The following is an 11117-nucleotide window of genomic DNA, read 5'->3' as shown; positions in this document are numbered from 1 at the left end:
GTAGAGTTTGGTGTTTTGCACACCGGGTAAATAAACCTGCTTTTCGGGATAACACCCAAGCTGCCGTCCCCTCCAGTCCACGGGGGCCGCACTGAGCAGCAGGCAGCACTGGAGGGACCCGCCGGGCGGGCACTGGGAGTGGGGCAGGCTGCTCCCACCTGAGCGGCTCCTGCCGGGCACAGAGCACCGGGGTCCCGCCACCCCCTGCCACTCAGGGCTCTCTTGGAGCAGGGCTCACTCGCAGCCCAGAGCCACAGCACATCCTTCTGCACAACTGGTGCTCAGGGCTGTGGGGACTTCCCAGGCTGGGCCTGTGGGAGCCAGGCCCAGAAATCCCCTCCCCACCTTTGCCTCCACGTCTCTGACCCCAAGACTCCCCTGGGACCCTTCATGCTCTCGAGTGAGTCAGTTTTGGGAAGTGACAACAGGCTGGGGAATCCAGAGCACGCGGTTCCCGCGCTGCCCACCCCACTGTCGCCCTCGGGGAAGCACGCTGCCTGCTGCTCCCGCTGGCTGCGCGCAGGAGCAGGCATGACCTGGCAAAGGCCAGCAGCAGGCAGCTGGCAGCCTCCGAGCTGGGGCTGAGGCAGCGATCGTGGCCAGGAAGGCCGTTGCTGCAGTGCAGCCACGAAGGCATCGCTGCAGCGTGGGCACAGCGTGGCTGTGGGGGGACAGGGTGGCAGCACAGCGTGTGACCGGGGTGCAGAGGGATGCTGAGAAGACACAGCTCCCTGTGTGGCCATGCACCGTGCTGGAAAGGGGAGCCCAGGAAAGTCTCCAGCATGGGCAAAGGAGCGTGGAACTTCCTTGGGGACCCCCTGGGGACTCCTCTGAGGGAACTGAGCCAGAGGCAGGTGTCTGGCCAGAGGCACAGCCAGGCCCCCAGTGCTTTTGTCCCTTCCCGTTTCTGGGCTGACGTATTTGTGGGGATTCTGTGCAGGCCTGCAAGCAGTGACGAGGGGCTCTCCAGGACCACAGCTCTGAGTTACCGTTGGGAAAATGAAGTGAAACCTTGAACTTCTGCCTCAGGAATGAGCTGAGGGGCCAGAACAAATGCTTTCCTCACCGTGGCCCACAGCTGACTCCTGCCCCTTCCCGCACCTCGTTCACCCAGGGAAGGCGCAGGCAGGGCAGCGGCTCTATGGGGCTGGCCAGGAGCTGGCAGGAGCCAGCTTCCCACCTCCAGCGGCAGCAAGTCCTTCGCACAGAGCCACCGTGCAGGGACCCCCAGCCCCAGGGGCTCTGCTGACACTCTGGGTGGCCGGCGGGGGGACTGCGCCTGGGTGTCCCAGCAGCGATGCCTGTTTCCCCGCCGGGACGACAGCGGGAGAGACCGGAGCCTGCAACCGCGGTGCCCCCGGTCGAGCATCGCGGATGGGCCAGGATGGGGCCCGGGGCTGCGGCAGCACCTCCCCGCAAAGCCGGGCGCTGGCGGGGCTCTCCGCGCCCTGCGAGGCGTGGGGAAGCCCCGGGGGCGGCAGAGGGCGGCCCAACGCCCCCTTCCTGGGCGGGAACGGGCCGAGGCGAGGTTATAGGACGGGCGATCGTTGTGCGGGGTGTAGCGCCATGAAACGACTTGTGCTGTTGGGGTTCCTCGGCGTGGTGCTGCTGGGCGTGAGTGGGGCTGGGGGCTGGGGGCTGGGGGCTGGGGCGCTCCCTCGGGGCTGAGCACCGGCCGTAGCCGCCGGGCTTTCCGGGAAGGGGCACGGTCCGGCCGATCCGGCCCGTCCCCTCGGTGCGGCCCGCCCCCGCGGGAGGAAGGCCCCCGGCCGGGTCCGTGCCAGGGGCGGTGGCGGCGGCGGCGGAGGAAGCCGCGGCAGCGCTGCCGGTCCCGCACAGCCCGAGCCGTGCGGAGCCGTGCGGGTCCGGTCTCCCCCGGGACCCCCCGCTGGCGCCCGGGCGTGGATGTGGGAGGAGGAGGAGAAGGCAGGACGGGGCAGGCAGGTCTCTGCTCGCGGGTCCCCCAGTCCGACTTCACTTTCGCTTTCTGCCCGAGGGAGCAGGGCCCGGCGGGGTCTGCAGCCTCCACAGCCCGGGGCGGGGGTCCCCGCCGGCAGGGACGGGCGGCGTCGAGCCCTGGGGCTCCGCAGCCCTAGGCACAGCCTGGGTCCTCGACCGGGGTCCCCCCAGCCCTGGGCACAGGTCGGGCCTGGGAGGTTGCAGGGGTGCGGGGACAGGCCCGCCTGCACCCCTTTCACTTCCCTTTCTGCCCAGTGTCAGATGTACATGACGATGGGGCCAGTTCCCCTCTGCTAAGTCAGGCATACCCGTGTTGGAACTGGCAGTGCCCCACAGCCCCATTGTGGCCGTGTCGAGCCAGGGCTGCCCGACCCTCACCTGCTGGCCCACAGCCCTGCAGTCACCTCATGCCAGGGCTCTGCTGGAGCCCCCATCCCTCCCCCTGGCACAGGCAGGCTCGGGTGGGTCTGTCCAGAACTGCCAGGCTGCTGGGCATGGGCACTGAGGGGCTTGCTCTGTGCGAGGGTATGGTGCTGCGGGTGCCCTCCTGCACTCCCGCTGGCTTCCCCCTGCCTCTTCCCGACCCTTCCCCGTGCACAGAGCCCCCTGCTAGGAGGGGCAAAGAAGGGCCCTGGCTGACACTTCATGGACAATATATACTTGCCCAGGGCTTTCCTGCCCATCAGAGCCAGTGCATCAGCCTTGGGGAGGGGCTGGCAGTGCTCTGGGTGTGGGAGGCTCAGTAAACAGTGCTGCCCAGGACCCCAGCACTGTTGGCATGGGCACGGGGCGATGAGAGATCAGCATCCGTTCAGAAATCTCGGGAAACATGGGGCCACCCCACCAGAATCACTGCCACCCCACTTCAAAGAGAAGAGCACTGGTGGCATCAGGCAGCGCAGGCGGCTTTGTGGTCTGTGGTTAGCACAGGCATTGGAAGAGTGTTGCGAAGGAGCCCTGACCTTGGGACGTGGGTTTAGTGCACAGGTTAGCACACACATGCTTGCAGAAGTGAGGCGGTTCCAGGGTGCTGGGGAGCAGCGTGAATTTGCAGGTCTTGTTTCTTCCAGTGCTGGGAGCCTGGTGACGCTGTAAGATGCTTTGATAAGCAGTATGAACACAAGGGCAGGTGCTGCAACCGGTGTCAGCCAGGTACGGAGATCCCTACCCCTTCCCCTTCCTGGGGCCCCAGGGCCCAGCTGTGCCAGAACCCACTGCCCAGCCACAGCAGAGCAAGCCCAGTTCCCTGTGACCGAGCCCCCCCCCCGCCCCATTGGTGGCAGGACCGACAGCTTTACCTCCCTTTGTCACCTCACTGCTAGAGCAACTGGGGACCTCCTGGGTGCCTTGGGAGACCCCCTGGACCTCACTGAATCTGCCAGAGCTCTCTTAGGGACTGACTGTGCTCCTGCAGCCGCAGGACTCCATGGCACGCAGCTTGCAGGGAGAGTGCTGCCACTGTCACTACTGGATCATGATGGTATTTGCCAGCTCCCGCTGTCACTGCCAGATCGTTTCCCAGTCCTTGGAGTGGTGGAGGCAGTGAACGGCCCCCCTGCTCTCCTGCCCCAGTGCCCAGCAGCCCTCCCGACCTGGTCCTGTGCACTGTATGCAGCCACCAGGCGAGGTGGCCCCTGCAGCCCTCCATGCTGGAGCAGCATCAGGCCACCAAGCAGCATCCTGCAGAAGCCCTGGCATCCACAGCTGCCAGTGCTCCCCTGTCCTGCTGGGAGAGCTGCTGCCTGGAGAGGGGGAAGGCCCCTCGACCCCTCCTCACCAGCCTCTGTTACAGGGCAAAAGCTGGTCTCTGAATGCAATGGCACAGAAGAATCCGTCTGCACCCACTGTGAGAGTGGACACTATCAGCAGGGCTGGACTAGGGAGAGGCACTGTACCCCCCATGATACCTGTGAAGATAGTAAGTGCTCCCTGCGCCCGCCAGCCCCAGACTGCAGGGGCTGGTGTCCCCCCAGGCTCACCAGTCCGGTGCCTCACCTCGCCCATGCTCCCTTTGCCCAGACACTGGTCTTATCGTGAAGACGCAAGGAAATGCAACACACAACACAGTGTGTCAGTGCCAGACTGGCATGCACTGCTCAGACACCAGCTGCCAGACCTGCGTGGAGAACCAGCCCTGCCAGCTTGGCTTTGGCTTTGTGGCAGGTGAGTCCAGCTAGATCCTCCCTCTCAGTGGCACCAATGCCCTGGCAGCACTGACCTCAGGTCCTCCAGGGAAAGGGGGACCCCCCCAGAAAAGTGCCCCTAGCAAGGCTTCAGGAGAGCTGTGACTGGCAGCATTGCCATGGGGAGAGCTGCTTGCCTGACCCCCACAGCCCCTCATCTCCTGCAGTCCACATTGACCTTCCTGCAACCTCTGCTCCTCTCCAGCCAAGGCTGTGGTCCGGATGTCATCCCCCTGCGAGCCCTGTGCAGAAGGCACCTTCTCCAATGTCTCTTCCAAAACAGAGCCATGCTATCCCTGGACAAGGTATTGTCTGAGTACTGACCACATCCTTCACCCATCCCCAGCTGTGCCCAGGCTCTGTGAGCACATCCTCTGCTGCCAGCCTCCTTAGGGGCGTTGGGGCCCAGCAGCTGGGATGGTCTCTGGGGGACACAGCATCAGGCTGGCATAGGGCAGGAGTGAGCACAGCAGAACTATGAGGGCGTTGAGGTCCAGGGCAGTGTGGCTGAGCTCGAGGCAGACATCCATGCCCTTGTGACTGTCCCTCAGCATGTACAGAGTGCTGGCTCCTCTAGGGACGTCCACACTGTTGTCTGCACTGGGGAGCAAGGGATGAGGGGCTACAGGGACCTCCCATGCCCTGTCCAGGCTCTCCCTCCCAGCATGCTCCTTGGCTATAGTCATCAGCCAAGGCACTAGCCCTCTCCGTGGGGAGTCTGGCTTTGAGGATGCCATGGGCTGGCAGGTCATCCCTGTCTTTAGAAAGCTGCTTGAGGGTTAATTGCATTCCCTGGTAGAAACGTGAGCCTTATTTCCAGGCTGAATTAGTCTCGCTTCAGCTGCCAGCCATTGGATTTCACTTTGCTTTTATCTGTGCCCAGAAATTACCTCCCCATGGAGCCACTTGTAGCCTGTCATCGAGTCATCTCCAAGCTGTTCTGCAATAGCTGCAGTGCACAAGCCCCAGGGTCTTCCTGACCGGGCAGGTCTCAAATACCTGCTCCCTCCTGTGCCTTGTCCCCAGACTTGTCTTCATCTTCAGCAGTTTCAGCATCCAGACCAGGACCCCCGGGGTCTGGCCCTGCTATGTACCTGGTGTCCCTGTCACACAGCATAGGCCCTGGCATTAGCCAGGGAGCCCTGGCCACTTGTCCCCCCCAAGCCTGGCAGGCCCAATGCACATGCTTTCTTGCACAGCTCTAATGGCTGCCCAGCCCTGGCCAGTCCTCCTCAGGGGCTTTCTGCATGCTTAGGCTGCTTGCTATGTTTACATGGTCTCATTCTTCCCTGCAGCTGTGAGAAAATGGGGCTGGTGGTGAAGGCAAAAGGGACAAACACTTCGGATGTGATCTGTGGTAAGTGCCTTGTGCCCTGGCTGGGCCGGTGCCGCGCAGAGATCTCCAGGTGCTGCAGCTCCCACAGCACTTGGAGGAGCTGGCCTGGCCCATAGGTGTTTTGGGGAGAGGAGGGTCTGACTGCACTACTGGTATGATGCCTTCCTGCTCCACTCTGTCCCTGTGAGGGATCCCCACAGGACTAGGCTTGGACCAGCAGAGGCAGCTTGGGGCACTTGGCATCTTTGCGGGAGTGTCATGCAGGTTGCCTTACTGACCCCATCTCCCTCAGCAGAGTCGGGCAGGCGCTCCTCACTGTCAGTGCTGATCCCCATCACTGCCGTGATTGTCACATGCATCGTGGGCATCTGCATCTACTGCCTGGTCCACAGAGGTAAGGGGCTGGGACGCGGGAAGCGATGCCTTGGCCAGAGGGGCCATATGGGGCCATGGAGCTGAGCAGGGAGGACGGTGTGCTCTGCTGAGAGTGGGGCAGCCCTTCTGGGGACACCGCCAGGGCATGGCTCCCTGAGCCCATTGCCCTGCTGGGTCAGTGGGCTCTGTTCTTGGGAGCAGGTGTGTTTGCACTGCTGCAGCTCTAGCTGGGCCAGCTCTTAGAGGAAAGTGCTGGTGCCCCGGGGGTCCAGCCTGGCTCCCCTGCCATGGGCCCCAGCTCCTCCAGCCTGGCAGCAGCAGTAGGCACAATGTGAGCTGCAGGACCTGTGGTGCAGCAGCACCAGCCCTGGCTCTGACCCCTGAGAGCTCACTGCAGGGCAGGAGCACTCCTCCGACTGTTGCCTTCTCTGTCGTTCTTTCCATCCAGATCCCAGGAGACAGATGCAGAAGCAGGTGAGTCTGCCCACAGCCCTTTTCCAGCAGTGGGTTCAGGCCCCTTCTGGGCACAGCTGGGGATGTGCCAGCCCCAGAGAGCACAGAACAGGGGCTGTGGCGCTGCAGGGCAGGAGGGGTGGGGACTGTCCGAGGGCTGCCTGGCTGGGACAGGACAAGGGCTGGGCAACCCTGGGATGCTGCTGGCAAATGATGAGACAGGAGGGACCCGCAGAGAGCAAGGCCCTGCCTTGCACTGGAGCGTAGCAGGAGCCTGTGGAAGGACATGGCTGCAGAGGTGGGGGATGATACTGCCTGCCCCTAACCCCTGCCCCTGTGCAGATAGAGGATGGGAGGCCCAGAGAGACCCTGGAGGATCGGCAGCCCATGGAGGACGGGGAGGATGTCTTCCCTGTGCAGGAGACCCTGCTCGGGGGCCAGCCCGTGGCCCAGGAGGATGGCAAGGAGAGCCGCATCTCGGAGCAGGAGAGGCTGTAAGGGTGCAGGGCATTGACTCTTGACAGGAGCATGGACCATCTCTGTCCCCTCTCCAGCTGGGGAGGAAGTCTAGCAGCTGGCCTGGCTGCAAATGATGTGATGCCGAGTGTACCATGGCATAACCACCCCAATGGGAATACCACAGCAGCACCTGGTCTGGCTGCCTGCACGGGGCTGCCATGGCAGAGCAAAGCTCAGCTGCCTGCGTGGGGATGCAAGAACAGAGCTTGGTCCCACCGCCCACCCGGGGTGCCGCAGCAGAGCTGAGTGTGGCTGATTATGTGCTGGCCACCCTGGCAGAGCCTGCTGCAGCCACCAGGCCGGGGCTGCCGTGGTGGAGCAGAGCACAGCTTCTCACCTGGAGAGCCCGTGGCAGAGATCTGCCTGACCACCGGGGGTGCCACAGTGGAGAGTGCTCGCTGCTGGTGTGGGACCACCCTGGCCGAGCACCTTTCAGCCACCCGTGCAGGAAAGCTACAGTGCTCAGCTGGGACCCCTCCACAAGGGCGCTGTGCTGGGGCTGGCTGCGGCGGGTGCTGGTGCTGTGGCAGCCCGGGGCAGGGCAGCAGCCCCGTGTCGCCCTGGCACAGGTGGGCTCCGTGGGGACAAATAAAGGCAGGACACGCTGCCCCGGCAGTGCCCGCAGCCCTCCTCTCTCGGCCGGGGCACGGGGAGGGGACGGAGCAGTAGCGGGGACGTGGCCGCCGGACACTGACGCGCGGTGGCCGGGAGATGGTGCTGCGGGACCGGCGTGGGTCTGCGCGTGGCGTGGCGGGACCGTCCGCGACCGCCTCCAGCGCGTGCGGGCAGCGGCGGAGCGTGACCTCGTCCCGCGTGGCGGGTGTGCGCGTGTGTGTATGTCCGGGGTCCCTCCGCCGGCCGAGCCCGTGGGGCGGCTCAGCCGGGGCTGCCCAGCGCTGCCTCCCTCTGCCGCGCCCCCCCACCCGCCACCCACGCGTGCACCCACGCACCCAGCGGCACGTGCGCAGGCGGGGGCATACGCTGCTCGCCACGTGCCACGCAGCCCACGCGTCTGCAGCGCGGCTCCGCTGCCTGCAGCCACCCGTGGGGGGAGCTGCTGCACTCGCGGCCGCGCTGCTCCACGCCCGGCCCCGCCACGGTGCTGCGGGCGGGGGGTGGGGGCGGGAGGAACGACGGGACTGGATTATTCGCCGCCGCACGGCTGACAAAAAGCTGTAATTAAACTTCATTATTCTCCTAACGTGTACGAACTGCACAGCCCACAGCCCCTGCCAGCCCCGCCTCAGGCCTCCCCGCTTCGCTGATGCCTACCGGCACTCCTGGGACCGATGCTCCTGGGCGGGATGCTCGGGACGGCGCTCCCACGACAGATGCTCCCACCAGAGGAGGGAAGTGAGGAGACGCCATCAGCGGTGCTTGATCCTCGCTGTGGCCCCAGACCCTCCCAATGCTGTCCCCCAGCCTCCAGCACACCCTTGCGCTCCCCCTGCATCTGCAGTCAGCATCCCCCAAGGCTGCCACACAACGTGACAGCTCCCACCCACTGACCACTGCCTGCGAGGAATGAGCACACAGGCTCCAGTCCAACACAGCCCCACCACCGGTGCCCTGACCTCAACCCTGCAGCGCAGGGGACTGAGTGTACAGGCAGGGCTGCCTGCAGCAAGCAGGCTCAGTGCACCTCACCATGCACCGTGTGGGGCCCGTCTCCCTGCAGGGCAGCGCTGTGGGGTGATGGGAGGGAGGGCTGCAGCAGAGCCGCCATGGGCCCTCACTCACTGGCATGGGGCTGGACTGCAGCGGCACCAAGCCCAGCACAGGCTCTGGGTACAGAGGCCAGCTGCAGCCCGTGACCTGCCACCACCTGAACGCATGCAGCATGGCGTAAGAAAGGCCATAAATCCCAGAGCCAGGAGCAGCTGGAACACAGAGCAACTTTTACAGTAAAGGCAGTGGCACATTATTTAAGGCTCCTCTTAAAACCTAATGTTAGGTTTAATAAGGGAGGTAATAGTATGTCAGCAGCTCTCCCTCTCAGGGCTCGGTGCTCCCAGCAGTGCTGGGGACACAGTCCCAGGGCTGGACAGTGTCCCCTTGGCACCAGCCCGGTGAGCAACCTGCCCTGGAGACAGATGTGACCCTGATTTCTGCTGGCCGTGCCAGTCCTGCCGGCGGAGAGGGCTAGCATCACATGGGCCACAGACATGGAGCCTTTGGCCCCAAATGGCCCCTAAAGGACCGTCTCCCCAAAGCTGCCCCACAGCAGCGGGCTGGCCCCTCTGGTTCCCTCCATGCTGACCTCTCCCTGCTGGCACACAGTGTGTTTAACGCCTGCTCCCTCATGTCAGACATGTGCCATCTCATTAGTGCATCGGTCCCCCAAAGTGAGAAGGGAGAGCGCATGAGACCTAATTGAATGTAACTAATTATTCACTCTGCAAATGCTCTGTTTAAATGGGATTGTGAGGGACAGAATTACTCATTCTGAAAAGGGGAGAGAAAGACAGAGGAAAAAACAGAGGCGGATGCTGGAGCTGCAGCTCCCTCTCTCCCCAGAATACCAATTACTGGATGAAGTGATTGTATAAATCTTTACGGAGTGAACTAACTGTACTAGTCACTTACTCCTGTCCTCATATTATGAGGAAGCAATGAAAAATCATCCCACTCTCCAGTCCAGTTAAGGGCTCCCAGTCGCTGCCTCAGATGCTGTCTGCAGCTGGAGAGTTCATCCTGGTGCTTTCCCTGGGCAGAGGTTCTACAGAGACAAGGCCAAGTGCTTAGCAGGGATACACACCACTCCTGCACCCCTGGCCCTGGGAAGGAGCAGCGACTGCCCCAGGGAGTTGCAGAGCTCCTGCTCCAGTGGGAACCAGGCAATGCCATGTAGCACCCCAGGAGATGGGAAGACAGGCTGGTCAAGGACCCCAATGCCACATGAACGGCAGCTCACCCAGGGACCCTGGTACATGATGTAGAGGCACCCTGTGCCTGCATCATTCCTGTCCTCTCCTTTAGTGGGTCCAGCCCTGCCAGGCCCCTGGCCCCACTCTGCAGGCTCCCACAGAGCTCAGAGACCTTTCCAAATGCTCAGTGACTGGGGAGAGCATGGCACTTCCCAACCCCTTCCCATGCTGGAATCAGCGTTTCTCACTCCCCAGCATCTCTGCTCCACAGGCTGGAGAAACACGCTCATTAGCTGCAATCTCCATTGCTCTTCCCTGCCACATTGTTTAATGCCAGATCCTTCGCATGGTTTCCTCCAAACACACCCACTTCTGTCCCTGGCAGTGGTGAGGGCTTGGAGAAGAGGTCCTGGCCATGCGGAGCAAGGAAAGCCAACAGGCTCTTCCCAGTGCTGGGGAGTACCTGCACCCGGTAGACCTGCTGCACAAGCTGGTGAGGACCCAGCCAGTCCCACACTCCCTGCAAACAACACCAGGACCACCCCTCACCACAAGGCATCCAGCACCCTGGGTGCTGGTTTACCAGGATGAAGGCCAGCTGGTCTCCACATCTTGCTGCCACCAGGAACAGAGATGCAGCAGCCCCAGGGTGCCCATGACACCAGGACCCTGCGGCACTCTGGGTCCTGCAGCTCCCCAGCTCAGCTGGGAGTGAGAAGCCACTGGAGGAGTTGTGCAGTTAGGTCACTGGCAGGGAAAACAGACTGGCAGCAAGTCAGCAAGGAGAGGGCAAAACCTCCAGCCTGTCCTGCCTCGTATGGGGTGGGGATTTAATTCTTGCCAGCAGTAAGTCTCCAAGCGTTGGAGATGTGTGTGTGTGGGTGTGAGGGAGATAACATCATCATGATCATAACAAATGCAGCTGTGCAGCTCCATTCTGTGCTTATTGGCTTTCTTCTGTTTATCTATAAATAATTGTGGGGACACAATAGACTTTTAAGACCGCCAAAGAGTTTGTCTCCTTCCAACAACCGTATTGCCACAGTGCTGCCACCTTATCTGCTTGTAGAAAGATGAGGGTGGGAAAAATATTTACTGTCGGGGATATTTGTCATCTGCAAATTACCTCTGCCTACAATCTGCAGTGGGGATAGAACTGACAGTGCTGATCTGTATTGCAGGCACGTGAGCCCTGGGGTTCTCCATGCTGTCCCAGACCCACCTGAGCCTCCTCCCAGTTAGCTGGCAGGGCAGGCAGCACTGTGTCAGGGAATCCACTGTGCATGCAAATCCACCCCATGGGCTGCAATGGCAGCCCAAAGCGATGAGGAAAGCAGCAAATGATGCTGAACTAGGTACCCAGCAAGTGGCTTGACATGGAGGAGCACTGTGATGAGACAACTGGGTCATTGAGGAGCTCAAAGT

General features: G+C 62.5%; 1 protein-coding gene across 3 annotated transcripts; it reads left to right on the top strand.

The window, feature by feature from the left end:
• The first annotated feature begins 1499 nt into the window (after positions 1–1499).
• CD40 (CD40 molecule) lies at positions 1500–7440 on the top strand. 3 transcript variants are annotated; one of them, XM_075108791.1, is made up of 9 exons: positions 1500–1614; positions 3030–3111; positions 3752–3877; positions 3979–4122; positions 4348–4447; positions 5438–5499; positions 5771–5872; positions 6302–6327; positions 6649–7440. In XM_075108791.1, the coding sequence occupies exons 1-9, from the start codon at positions 1567–1569 to the stop codon at positions 6802–6804; spliced, it is 846 nt and encodes a 281-aa protein (XP_074964892.1). In that variant the 5' UTR covers positions 1500–1566; the 3' UTR covers positions 6805–7440. The 3 variants fall into 3 exon arrangements, with proteins under 3 accessions (XP_074964892.1, XP_074964889.1, XP_074964890.1); XM_075108788.1 differs by having other exon boundaries at positions 1512–1614; positions 5774–5872; XM_075108789.1 differs by lacking the exon at positions 1500–1614 and adding an exon at positions 1744–1944.
• Positions 7441–11117: the final 3677 nt, after the last annotated feature.

This window comes from Phalacrocorax aristotelis, chromosome 13 (assembly GCF_949628215.1).
Source record: "Phalacrocorax aristotelis chromosome 13, bGulAri2.1, whole genome shotgun sequence".
NCBI classification, from domain to species: Eukaryota; Metazoa; Chordata; class Aves; order Suliformes; family Phalacrocoracidae; genus Phalacrocorax; species Phalacrocorax aristotelis.
The sequence above is the reverse complement of the archived record's forward strand: the minus strand, read 5'-3'. Positions and strand labels throughout refer to the sequence as shown.

Coding starts and splice junctions, on each gene's coding strand:
- CD40 (XM_075108791.1), top strand. CDS start 1,567: ATGAAACGACTTGTGCTGTTGGGGTTCCTCGGCGTGGTGCTGCTGGGC. Junction 1,615..3,029: donor TCGGCGTGGTGCTGCTGGGC/GTGAGTGGGGCT, acceptor TGTTTCTTCCAG/TGCTGGGAGCCTGGTGACGC. Junction 3,878..3,978: donor CCATGATACCTGTGAAGATA/GTAAGTGCTCCC, acceptor CCCTTTGCCCAG/ACACTGGTCTTATCGTGAAG.